Source organism: Canis lupus, chromosome 3 (assembly GCF_011100685.1).
Source record: "Canis lupus familiaris isolate Mischka breed German Shepherd chromosome 3, alternate assembly UU_Cfam_GSD_1.0, whole genome shotgun sequence".
Lineage (NCBI taxonomy): Eukaryota > Metazoa > Chordata > Mammalia > Carnivora > Canidae > Canis > Canis lupus.
In genome coordinates, this window is record NC_049224.1 from 39,057,959 (window position 1) to 39,071,553 (window position 13,595).

The 13,595-nt window shown below is 43.0% G+C and overlaps 1 protein-coding gene across 2 annotated transcripts in view; it reads right to left on the reverse strand.

Annotated features, from left to right (window-relative positions):
• The window catches only part of FAM189A1 (family with sequence similarity 189 member A1), a 452,536-nt gene that overhangs the window by 255,804 nt on the left and 183,137 nt on the right, over nt 1–13,595 (reverse strand). For both annotated transcript variants that reach the window (XM_038532624.1, XM_038532623.1), the window contains exon 2: nt 1,889–1,945. In XM_038532624.1, the coding sequence (XP_038388552.1) occupies nt 1,889–1,945 (57 nt within the window). The remainder of the gene's footprint in view (nt 1–1,888; nt 1,946–13,595) is intronic.

The window sequence follows — 13,595 nt, forward strand, 5'->3', positions numbered from 1 at the left end:
GTTCTTAATTCACATTGTGTTAAGCCACTGGAAGTCTGGGGTTTGTTATAGCACCTACTGTTATCCAAGCCCATCCCCTTACCTCCCTGTTAGGAAAGTGGTCAACTGAGCTGAGGGAACCCCTTCTCTTCTACTTGGGGGTTGGGCAGAAATAAATCAAGGGGAGGAAATGCTCACGGTGGCCCAGAGGGTGACTGGTTCTACCCCAATGGACAGGGACTAGTGAGCAGGCACTTTGAATGTTCTGCTGTAGCAGCTTCAGCTGGTACTTTATCCCTCTTTCTAGGGTGAGGCCCTGGCATCCCATCCTACTGCTCTGGCTTCCCCCAGGAAACACCTGAGCCATGTCCACATGGGGTCCTGACTCCTTTTCAGCTACAAGCTGCATAGTATCCTTCACAGTACAATGCCCAGCCCTGCAAGAATCTCCATCCTGGGGCCAGGACTGGGGCGGGCATGAGGAGTGGCTGTGTGATCACGGACACCATTCCTCTCATCTTTTTGCCCGCACACCCACCAAAAGGAGTTGTAGTTTTTCTTCATTTGGCAGCCATTATCAGAGGCCTTCCTCAGCCTGTACCATAAGGGCTGGTGAGGAGGAATAGAACAAGCTGGCTCCATGTCCACAAAAGGAACCCAAAAGCACAGCCCAAGAACATCAGGCCCCCACGCTGGCATGCCCACCACCACTTCCCTCTGCACAAAGGAGTCAGCTTCTTGACACACTGGTTGTGATGTACTTTAAAATGCTTCAGCAAGGGGCTTGGAGGAATCAAAACAGGCCAAATGTTGGTGTCTGTAGAAGACAGATGGGGGGTACATAGGGATTCATTATACTAGCTTCTCTCTCTACTCATGTGCATGTTTGAAACTTTCTACATAAAAAAGACACATTTTTTCTGCAAAGGAAATCTCTCAACAAGTCATGGGAGAAGAGGCTCACTGAATTAATGCCACTCTCTTCCCAGTGCCTCTTCAGGATGCTGTAGTTATTCTCATGAGGAGGAGGTGTTTCCAACAAGCAGATTTGTGGGGTTTTTTTCTATTCCCATTAATATTTAGTACATGTCATTATCTCCAAACCTAATCACTTAAAGAAGAGATTTTAAATAATTGATTACTACAAAAGAGAAAAAAGCCACACCATGTTTTTTTTTTTTTTCATTATCCATCAAAACCCAGAAAACCTCTTCGTCTGGCCCTGATACGGACACATAAATATATTAATGCACATGCTGAGAAAAACATGCATACAAATCATACAAATCAATAAACATGAATTTGCTCGGGGTTACTTTCCCCAATGGAAAAGCCATCATCTCCTTTCCATCTCCCATGCAGCCTGCTCCTCCCCGGCACAGGGTCACAGCCATGGCATAGGGAATGCCAGCAGCACCCCTCTGATCTTCTATTTAAATAAACATCCTCCTCTGAAACTCAAAGTTTCAGTCCCCAGAACACACATGCAGCTAACATTTCTTGAACTCTGGTGAAGTATGCACGGCTTGTGTGCTCGTATGCACACATATGTATATATATGCACAAACAACACGCCTAGAGGAAATGCTTTCATCTACACTTACTAAGACGTCTTTGATCCCAGCCTGTCCTCAGATGAGGGCACCCAAACAGAACAAAGGCAGAGAATGGCATGTGAGCATCTCAGACAGGCACCTGATGGGTATTCTCAGAAGTAGAGAGGGTAAGATGCGCAGTGGTTGTTACCAATGAGCCCCTCTGCATTGAGAGGTTCCAGTTCTATAAGGTCTGTATCCTGCTTTCTGCAAAGAAAGCCAAAATGTTCTTTGCTGTCACCTGTAAAGCACTCACACCCCGGCGAGGAGGGCCCCGCTCCAAGGCTGCCCATGGAAACCAGGTGCCGACTTACCACAAGGGACAGTGGCCTCTTCCAGGAGACAACGCCAATGAGTCCTGAGAGCAGCACCTGGAAAGACAAACAGTGCAGGGAGGTAAGACCCTCTAGAGACCTTTAACAGACAATCAAAGCAGGACTGGTCACTTGGGCTTGGGAAAGGACTGTTTCTAGAAGGCGGCCCTCACACGTGAGGGAGCTCTCCCCCCTGACGCTCACAGCCTGCAGGCCCTGTGGGCGACACAAAGGCCTCTGAGACAGCTGCGAGCTCCTGACAGGTCGCTCATGCTGTGCGTTGACGGGCCCAAGGACAAACGCACCTTCTGAGAGCCTCCATCCAGACTGGGTACTTTCTCCACTCTGGTCCTGTGAGTTAGTTGGCCGTGTGACTTAAAACTCACAGAGAGGATTCGAAACACTACCTTGGGGGAAAGGCGGAGATCCCCCCTGTGTGTCACCCAGCTACCTGCCCTCTGTGTCTGGGTACTAGGCATGGCAGACCCAGCGGCCCCCCCTCTCCTTTCACACACCTGGTCCCCCAGTCAGCTTCCCACCTCACCAGGAGGCAGTGCCACCAGCAGGCCCCCAGCTTCCCACACATGACACTGAGCTGCTGGCTCCTTTCCTGGGCCGCCCCCGGCCTCTTACTGCCCACTGAGTGTGTTCCCCCCAGGACCTTCTAGAAGTACCCCCATCCCAGCTCCTCCCTGTCACCCTAACCACAGAAGCACCCTTGTGTCTTCTTTCTCAAGAGAACCACCCTTCCACTCCTGGTTCACAATCCCTGAGGCACACACTTCTCACTGATTCCCAGTGTCCATGGGTCCAGGCACGGTGGACAGATCAGGACAGATCACCAAAACACGGGTGTTTCCCCCACCCTGCCCCACTCAATCCAGCTTCAGCCCTCACCACCCACACACACACTTCCCAAGGTCACCTGCGGGGTTGCTAAGTGTAGGGCACAGTGCATGGATTAGCTTATACACCTGAGGTTAACCATATCCTCCCAGGCTTTGTGTCACTCTCTTAACACCCTTCTCTGCTCCAGGTCCCCCCCCCCTTTCCTTTCCCACTTCCCAAGACCTCTCTTCAGACCTATTTCTCCTTCACCCTCTGGTTCACTGGAGATCCATCTATCATTCAGGATCCTCTAACACCATCTGTCAACACCTCCTGCAGATGCTTCCCTGACCACTGAGTCATGCTGCCCACTGCTCCCGGTGTCACACTCTGCCTCAACGTGTCTAAAAACAAAAACCTGCAATCTCTACCTCCCTAACCCAGTCTTTCTCTTGTCACTCCTGCTTCCTACAATGGCACCCCCCCGCTCCTGATCACTCCTATCCAAATGCCAGAGATGGTCCCAACTCCCTCACCCCCATCATCTGCCAGAGCAATATTCTGGGAGGCCCCACTATAAGTAAGGTATTTTCATATGAGGTCTGTTGTAATGACAGATCACCCCAACTTTCCACTGTGGGCATGGGCCAGGTAGATGGGCTCTGGGGTGGAGGGCTTTGGCTACATTTCCTCTATTCCAGAAGGACTGACCCAGGCCTAGGAGGAGAGTATCCTACTGAACAGATCCCCAAGTTCCCTTGGCAACTGACTCCAGTTAACTCTCAAACACTTCTGCAGTGGGCGGGGCCAAGTCTCAGGCCCAACAGTCTCTATCAATCCCCTTATCATGCTAGTCTCAGGTGGATTTCCAAACACATCTGGACCAGAGGTTCATACAAAAGACTTTTGAATCTTATGCACATACACAAACATAAAGCAAACAAACCAACAAAATGAACCAAAGAGAACTCAACAGGGCTCTGCTCCCAAGCATGTCACATATATATTCTTTCTTCAAAGCCTGCATCTTGCAAACATAGTCAATCTAGACAAATAGTATTTGCGAACACTTTCTCATCTCCCAAATCTCTCTTCATGATGCCACTCAGCTGCAACTTGTATAAAAATCCCTGAGTACTGTTCTGTGTCTGAGCCCAGTCCCTTGCTCTTCTTCCACAATGCCTACCATCTCTCTTCCCTCCTATACCCAACCCACTCTCCCTATTGTCATCCCTCCTCCCAGAATGGCACCCCTCCTCCTGGTCACTCAAACCCAACTCCTAGACGTGGCCCCAACACAGCTGGCTTGGACCCTGCCATCTCCTTAGGATATGACTTCAAAAGAGTGTCCTCTGTTTTCCCTTCACACCAACACCAGCCTGACCCAGACAAACACTGGATAGGGGATGGGAAGGTACACCTCCCAGAAAACATCCACTTATACTCTGTCTTCTACTTCCTACTCATACTGTAGAAAATTTTACCTATTCAGGACATGGCCCAGTGCCTCCTCACACAGAAAGGGCCTGTGAATTCATGAGTACATGGGGTCCCATTAAATCTCTAAACTACCAGACCTCTCAAGGCATATTTAATAAGCTCAGATAGAACTCCCTGATCTCTTCTAAGCTGAAGTTCATAAAACTATCAGATGTCTACAGTGACCAAGTTGCTTATAACAGAATTATTATTGGAAACCCACAACCCTCCAGAGAGCAGGCATTTATAAACACAAAGGAAGTTAGTTAATATCACTTAACTTAGGCTACAGTAAAAATTCTTGACTTTCCTTGCCTATAGTTATCATTCCATGAATTCCCTTCAAGTAATTCTACTACCAACAAATACGGACAGTTTGCTTTATTGAAGAAAATGATACATTTCTAAGTATCACTAATACCTGTAATTGGGGATGGAGCCAATTCCCCCATACCAAAATAAATAAATAAATAACATCAAACTCAATGTGGCACACACATCCTAAAATGATTCCTGATGACCTATGGGCTTGTCTAAAAGTCCTGCCCTTAGTGATCAACACAATGTGCTGTCATCACTCTTATGATCCTACTCAGTGACCTGTAAGATGTTGTCTCAGCAACACTTTGCAGCCTTGTAAGACCTTGGCCAGTTGACTCACCCAGGCCATGTCAAGACTCCTGACCTAAAAAAACTCTAATGGTGTTGTGTTAAACTGTAAAGTTGGCGGTACTTTGCTACCCAGTAATAGAAAACTATTTATTATGGAGTAGATGTTTGTGTCTTCCCCAAACCCATATATTGAAGTCCTAATCCCCAGTGCAATAGCATTTGGAGGTAAGATCTTCAGGAAGTCATTAGGGTTAGACTAGGTGTAAGGGTAGGGCCTTCATGATGAGATGGTGGCCTTCAGGATAAGAAAGAGCTCTCTTCCTTTCTCTATCTTTCTCTACATGCACAACCATGGAAAGGCCATGTGAGGACACAGTGAGGTTCTGACAGCCTGCAAGGCAGGAAAGGGTTCTGCACCAGAACCCTTTCTCTGACTTTCACCCTCCAGAAGTGTGAGAAAATCAATTCCTGTTGGCTAAGCCACCTAGTCGATGGGATTTTATTATGGCCACCCATGCTTATTAATACACGAATATTAATAATTAAGAGTGGGATACTGCATTCTTGCTTTCAAATGTCAACTTTTCCTCCACGCTCCCCCAGAAGAAGCAGACTTCCCTGCCCACTCCCCCATCTAGAACCATTCACACCAATTCTAACAATGGGTGGCATCTTGGAGGAGGCTCTTCAAAGCCCAGTTTCTAGAATGCCTTCTCTCCTTCTCTCTGGTCCACTGGGCAACAGAGAAATAAAGGAGCATGTCCCTGCTCAGAAATGACTGGATCTCAGTTTGAACTGGTTTTTGCTCAATTCCAGCTACCGGTGAGAATTATATTGTCTGTTCTGCCACCTTGGTAATTCTGCAGGTTTATTTTGTACCACTTTGGTCAGGAACGGGGTCATGGAGCTAGTTAGCTGTGAAATTGCTGCATCTTGTGAAACCTTTGTCCCATTTCATTTGCCAATATCGTTATTCAAAGTCCCCAGTTTACACAGAATATGAAGAAACTGAAGAAGGTCAGAGAAAAGTAACACATAATTAAGTGGCTGTGAAAGAAAAGCCAAAAAGAAGGTGATAGGCATGATATTGCTCAGAGAGAGAGGCTTAACTTTTCAAGCACCTGCAGGTTGTTAAAAGGATACCAACTCATTTTTTTTTTCCTCCACTTCCCACCCAGCCTAAATAGAGGTAAGAGATAATATTAAAAGTGAGACAGAATTTCCTGCTGTTGAGGGTGATGAAAGGGAATTATTGACTGCCAGGAAGTAATGGCATCTTTAGAGCTAAAGGCCTTCCTGTTTGATTGGTACTACTGCCTGAACACCGAGGCCTGGGAGAAATTAGCTCTTTAAATCCTTTCCTCGATGATCAAAAAGTTCTTTCTTGGCCCCAAATCAAGAATTTTCCTGGGAGCTTCATTTCTGGTTCAAAGGCAAATGGTAATGCAACACTTTAGGTTGGGAAGTAAGTCCTTCTAGAACATAGGCTTGAAAGCCAATTAAATTATTTCACAAAACATATGCAGGTATGTCTAATAGCTACAGTGGTACCAACTCACCACTAAGAAGCCAGGGTTCACAACTGGTGAACAAAATGTTATTATAAAAATGGAGCAAATAATACTCTGAGCTTCCCAAAATGAGAAAAAGTCTATTGAACCCATCTCTCAAAGCTTTTAGACTTCAGACCTGCACTATGCAAAATTCTTCCTTATGCTTCATGGAGTAGCTGAATCTCCTACTTTATCCTACTTACGTTTTCTTTTCTTTCTGAGTGGTTTCCTGTGTCTGGGTCTCCCTGGGACCACCTGGCAGCGCTCACTCTGTAATGCAAACCTTCAGCCTTCTGTGTCCATCTCAGCTCCATTCTGGGAAACATACATGTCTTCACATCCATCCCAATCCATGGCTTTGGCCTCCTTTTCTCAGAACAATTCCCAACCCATCATTCTCTCCTCCAACCATTCACTCCCACCTGCAGCTCTGACTTTCTCCACCACTTCCCACTGGAGGCTTCCATACATCAAAATCAAGATGTCCACAAAGAAAGCCATTCTCCTCCTCAACCTACCTTCTCCACAATAGAAAAGAGTTCGATATCTTTCATTCCCTCATTGTATAAGAGCAAAATGAGACACTGATTGGAAAGATAGCCCCATGAAAAAAAAAAAAAAGAAGGAAAAAGTCAAATGTTTTAAGATATTCCAAATAACCCATGAGTCAAAAGAAAATCCAAGAAAAAAACAACATAGTCTGTTCTGCAGTGAATATTTCTTTGATGAAAATTACTTCACACGTGCTTGGTACCAAACTCATTTGTCCTGGCTCTGCCTTGTGCGATGAAGCCTTCCTTCCATCAGGGTGTTCACGCTGAAGGTAGGGTAGTGACTAGACCCACAGGTGGATTTTATTATTTAATGAGTTAATAAAATAGCATGTGTAACATTATAACACATTTGTAAAATATTTTGATTTTAAAACATTTCAAAATAATTGGTTTCCTTTGTAATCGTATTTCATTTTCTGCATTCAAAAGTCTTACTCTGAGATGGACTCCGCAGGCTTTCCTAGACTGCTAGGCCACAAGGTATAAACCCTTAACTTAGAAGTTCCTTTAGTGCAGGGGCACCTGCCTGGGTTGCTCAGTCAGTTAAGCATCTGCCTTCAGCCTAGGTCATGATCCCAGGGTCCTGGGATCAAGACCCACAGAGGGCTCCCTGCTCAGTAGGGAGTCTGTTTCTCCCTCTCCCTCTCCCTCTGCCTCTCCCTGCCACTTGTACTCTTGCTTGCATTTTCTCTCTCAAATGAATAATATAGCTTTTTTTTAAAAAAAAAAAAAAAAGCTCCTTTAGTGCAGATCTTTTAGTGGTAAACTCCAATTTTTTGTTTCCCTGGAAATGTCTTACTTAGCCTTCATGCTTGAAAAGTAGTTTTGCTGGGTACACAGTTCTAGGTTGATGGTTTCTCCTCTCAAAAGGTTGAAGTTACTATTCCATAGTCATCTGGATTCCACTGTTGCCATCAGGAAGTTAGCTGTCTTCTAACTGCTGCTCCTTGAGGTGCAAAGCTGTTCTTACTCTTTAAAGACTTTTAAGATGGGCTCCTTGGCTTTAGTGTTCTGAGGTTTTTATGTGATATGCCTAGGCATGGATTTCTTTTTACATATCCTTGTTGGTATGCCCTGTGCTTCTGATGTGATGAATTTATGTTTTTCAGAATTAATATTCTGGAAATGAGACAGCCAAGATCACTTCAAATATTGCCTCTCCAACATTTTCTCCATCAGGGACTCCAGCAGCTGCATGCTGACCCTTCATATACCATCCTCCAAATCTCTTAGTTCTGCTTTTACATATTCCATATCTGTGTCATTCAGTGTTTTATTCTGAATAATTTCCTTAGGCTCACCTTCCAGGTGACTAATTTTCCCTGAGTTACATTTAATCAGCTGTTGACCATTTGCACTTATTTAGAGAATTTTAATGGTTATATTTTAGATATTTACAAGTTCTGCTTTTGTCTTTCCCCAAATATGACTATTTGTTTCAGACAGTTTCTTTTTGTGTGCTCATCTGTATGATTCTGTCCAAAGTTGCTTAAAATATTCCATATGCAGAGGTTCTACAGTCCAAGATGTGGAGTGAAAAGAAGGTTACCTAAGTCTATATCTCTTGTTGTTTCTGTTGATGCTCACGTTTTGCAGCTTGCTTTCTTTGATGTTTGTAAACTCAGAAGTCTTTTGTTGTGAACACATTACCTGCCCTTAATCAGTGAGGTTCTGTGGATGCAAAAATGGAGAAATTTTCCCCAAGGTAGGTATATTTCTGCAAGTAACCAGGAAGCACTCAAGATCCAGAAACACTGTGATCTCCAAGGGGCTCAGCTCATGGCTCAACATGGAAATCTTCATTCAAGCCCTCCTCATCCCACCTCACTGCTCAGTGGACATTCATAGGCATCTGCCCACTCCAGCCACACACTGTTCTGACCTTGCTCCGTGCCGCTCAGGCTCCAGCCACTGGCTGCTCTATCCTGTGGTCATTGTGTGGTATTTGTCTGAGGATGGGGTGGTGAACCCCAGAGACCTATAATGCTTCTAGGAGCATGATCAGGGTGCTAGCAAATTCAGTGTCTGGTAAAGGCTCGCTTCCTGAATCATAGAAGGCCATCTTTTCATATATCCTCACATAGTGGAATGGGCAAGAGAGTTCTCTGCAGTCTTTCTTATAAGGGCAATAATCCCATTCATGAGGGTGCCACTCTTGTGACCTAATCACCTCCCACTGGCACCACCTCCAAACACCATCACACTAAGGATAAGGATTTGACATGTGAATTCTAGGGAGACACAAACATTAAGTCTATAATAACCATGATATCATAGATGATATTCTAGGAAAATATAAGTTTAGTAACTTATATTTTGGAGTTGCCTCAAAGTCAAAAAATTCAAATGTGCCCATAAACACCAAGAAATTAGGAAAGTGGTCAAACAGCCATAGGCAAATTCTTCAACAGCTTCAAATTATAGAAATTTCCAACATAATTTTTTTCTGAGCAGAGGGGGAAAAAAACAAGGAAACTTTCCAAATTCTTCTTACAAAGGTCAGCATAACAGTTACAACCCTGTAAAATGCCACAAGAATAGAAAACAGACCAATTTTACTTATAAACAGAAGTATACAATTTTAAAATAAAATGTTAGACTTCAGTACATTTATTTTATTTTTATTTTTTTATTGGAGTTCAATTTGCCAACATATAACACCCAGTGCTCATCCCATCAAGTGCCCCACTCAGTGCCCATCACCCAGTCACCCCAACCCCCCGCCCACCTCCCTTTCCACCACCCCTTGTTTGTTTCCCAGAGTTAGGTGTCCCTCATGTTCTGTCACCCTTACTGCTATTTCCACTCATTTTCTCTCCTTTCACCTTTAATCCTGTTTGCTCTTTTTTTATATTCCCCAAATGAATGAGACCATATAATGTTTGTCCTTCTCCGAATGACTTACTTCACTCAGCATAATACCCTCCAGATCCATCCACATCGAAGCAAATGGTGGGTAATTTGTCGTTTCTAATGGCTGAGTAATATTCCACTGTATACAGAGACCACATCTTCTTTATCCGTTCATCTGTCGATGGGCACAGGCAGATGCTCAACCACTGAGCCACCCAGGCATCCAGGGCCTCGGTGTTCTTATCTCTACAGGGAACAAGTGACAATGAGAGTATTTACCTCACAGGACCTTAACACAAGTCTTGGCACATGGAAGGCACTAAAAAAAAAAAATTTAAAGAAACAATTTGCCTTTTGTTTTGTTTTGTTTTAACCCAGAGAAGGTTCTCTGAGTTAATATTCACTGCTGAATATTAATACTTTTCTGTATCTGTTTACAATCTACAATTCTAAAGAGGGGCCTCTGGGGGAAACCAGCTTTTGTTTGAAGATGAAAAGTTGTCAAATCCTACAGAGACTTGGTTGGTGGAAGGTAAAACAAATGTTTATTTCAATTTGGTGAGTTATAACTTATTAAAACGGCTTGTGGAAAAAAATGGCTCCTTCCACAGTTTGGCTATGGTGGACATTGCTGCTATAAACATCAGGGTGCAGGTGTCTAGCTGTTTCACTGCATCTGTATCTTTGGGGTAAATCGCCAGCAGTGCAGCTGCTGGGTCATAGGGCAGGTCTATTTTTAACTCTTTGAGGAAACTCCACACAGTTTTCCAGAGTGACTGCACCATTTCACATTCCCACCAACAGTGCAAGAGGGTTCCCTTTTCTCCGCATCCTCTCGAACATTTGTGGTTTCCTGCCTTGTTAATTTTCCCCATTCTCACTGGTGTGAGGTGGGATCTCATTGTGGTTTTGATTTGTATTTCCCTGATGGCAAGTGATGCAGAGCATTTTTTCATGTGCGTGTTGGCCATGTCTATGTCTTCCTCTGTGAGATTTCTGTTCATGTCTTTTGCCCATTTCATGATTGGATTGTTTGTTTCTTTGCTGTTGAGTTTAGTAAGTTCTTTATAGATCTTGGAAACTAGCCCTTTATCTGATACGTCATTTGCAAATATCTTCTCCCATTCTGTAGGTTGTCTTGTAGTTTTGTTGACTGTATCCTTTGCTGTGCAAAAGCTTCTTATCTTGATGAAGTCCCAATAGTTCATTTTTGCTTTTGTTTCTCTTGCCTTCATGGATGTATCTTGCAAGAAGTTGCTTGGCCGAGTTCAAAAAGGGTGTTGCCTGTGTTCTCCTCTAGGATTTTGATGGAATCTTGTCTCACATTTAGATCTTTCATCCATTTTGAGTTTATCTTTGTGTATGGTGTAAGAGAATGCTGTAGTTTCATTTTTCTGCACGTGGCTGTCCAATTTTCCCAGAACCATTTATTGAAGAGACTGTCCTTTTTCCAGTGAGTAGTCTTTCCTGCTTTGTCAAATATTAGTTGACTATAGAGTTGAGGAGCCATTTCTGGATTCTCTATTCTGTTCCATTGATCTATGTGTCTATTTTTGTGCCAGTACCACACTGTCTTGATGATCACAGCTTTGTAGTACAACCTGAAATCTGGCATTGTGATGCCCCCAGATATGGCTTTCTTTTTTAATATTCCCCTGGCTATTCGGGGTCTTTTCTGACTCCACACAAATCTTAAGATGATTGTTCCAACTCTCTGAAGAAAGTCCATGGTATTTTGATAGGGATTGCATTAAATGTGTCAATTGCCCTGGGTAACATTGACATCTTCACAATATTATTCTTCTAATCCATGAGCATGGAATATTTTTCCATCTCTTTGTGTCTTCCTCAATTTCTTTCAGGAGTGTTCTGTAGTTTTTAGGGTATAGATCCTTTACCTCTTTGGTTAGGTTTATTCCTAGATATCTTATGCTTTTGGGTGCATTTGTAAATGGGATTGACTCCTCAATTTCTCTTTCTTCAGTCTCATTGTCAGTGTATAGAAATGCCACTGACTTCTGGGCATTGATTTTGTATCCTGCCACACTGCCGAATCGCTGTATGAGTTCTAACAACCTTGGGGTGGAGTCTTTTGGGTTTTCTATGTACAGTATCAAGTCATCTGCGAAGAGGGAGAGTTTGACTTCTTCTTTGCCAATTTGAATGCCTTTTATTTCTTTTTGTTGCCTGATTGCTGAGGTTAGGACTTATAGTACTCTGTTGAATAGCAGTGGTGAGAGGGACATCCTTGTCATGTTCCTGACCTTAGGGGAAAGGCTCCCAGTGTTTCCCCATTGAGAATGACATTTGCTGTGGGCTTTTCATAGGTGGCTTTTAAGATGCTGAGGAATGTTCCCTCTATCCCTACACTCTGAAGAGTTTTGATCAGGAATGGATGCTGTACTTTGTCAAATGCTTTCTCCAGCAGTACATTTAGAAGAATAAACAGCAAGGCAGGTGGTTCATGTAAGGAATGAAAAGATGGCTCAGTAAGAGGAAGCACAGTAATAAAATTAATTATATGAATATGACAAAAATGAAAATACCATTCAGAAGATGTATAAAAAACACTTGCTAAAATTCAATCACTATTTTTTATGAAAAAAAAATCTTGGTTTAATAGGACAAAATAAAGATGCCCCAAATTGCCACCTATATTTAAAATTAATCTGAAAATACCAGTGTGGTGTGCAGAATTATGTGACAGTCCCTAGTAACCCACCTCTTGGTGCACACCTCCTATAGAATCCCCTCTTCTTGAGTGTGGATGGGATTACAAATATGATGAATTTTAGTCCTGTGATAAAGTTACATTATATGACAAAGGTGGAAGAATTTTGCAGTATACTCAGGTCCCAAATAAGTTTGGTTTTTCATTCATCAAAAGGAAGATTCTCTAGGGTAGGCCTGAGCTCATTAGGCAAACCCTTTGAGTCTGGGCCCTTTGTAAAGTCAAAGATTTGAAGCACAGGGAGATTCGGCTGCTGCCTGAGGAAGTATGCTTCTGTGTCATGAGAGGGGCTCTAAGAGCTGGATCCTCTCCAGCTGACACCAGGCAAGAAGATAGGGACCTCAGTCATACAACCATAAAAATGAATCCTGCCAATAACCTGAGGGACTATGGAAATAGATCTTTCCCTCCTCAAGCCTCTGGATGAAAATGTATCTGGCCTCACTTTGATTTCAGCCTTCAAATGCTGAGCAGATAGCCCAAATGTTCTAGATTCCAGACGCAATGGAAACTGCAAGAGAATAAGTCTGTTCTGTTTTAAGCCACTGCGCTTGTGGTAATTTGTTATATACAACTAGCTAATAATACAAAACAAGAAAGAAACATAATAAATTTGGAAAGAGGGGGCAAAATGATTACTACTTGAAAATGATATGATTACCTAACTAGAACACTGATGGGAAATTGATCAAAAGTAATAAGAAACCAATCAGAAGAATTTGGTAAATCAAATGGTTAGAAAATTATACATTTTAAAAGTATGATACTATTTATATTTAGTGAACACTGACTGCATGACATATATCTACTACGGCTTTATACTTTAAGCTCTTTGACAACTGTAAGAAGCAAGTGTGATTTTTTGCGCCCCACTGCACAGATGACAAAGTTAAAGCCCTTGCCCACATTACAGTATTAGGATATAAGCTCCTAAACTACAGAAAAAATAGCTTTCTTATATACATGCAAGCATAGACTGGTAAGAAAAAAGAATAAAATGACATATTCCATTTATAACAATTCCTTTTATAACCAAAAAATTCCATTTATGACAAAAAGGCAGAATGACTTAGAACACAAAGACTAATCAGAAATGA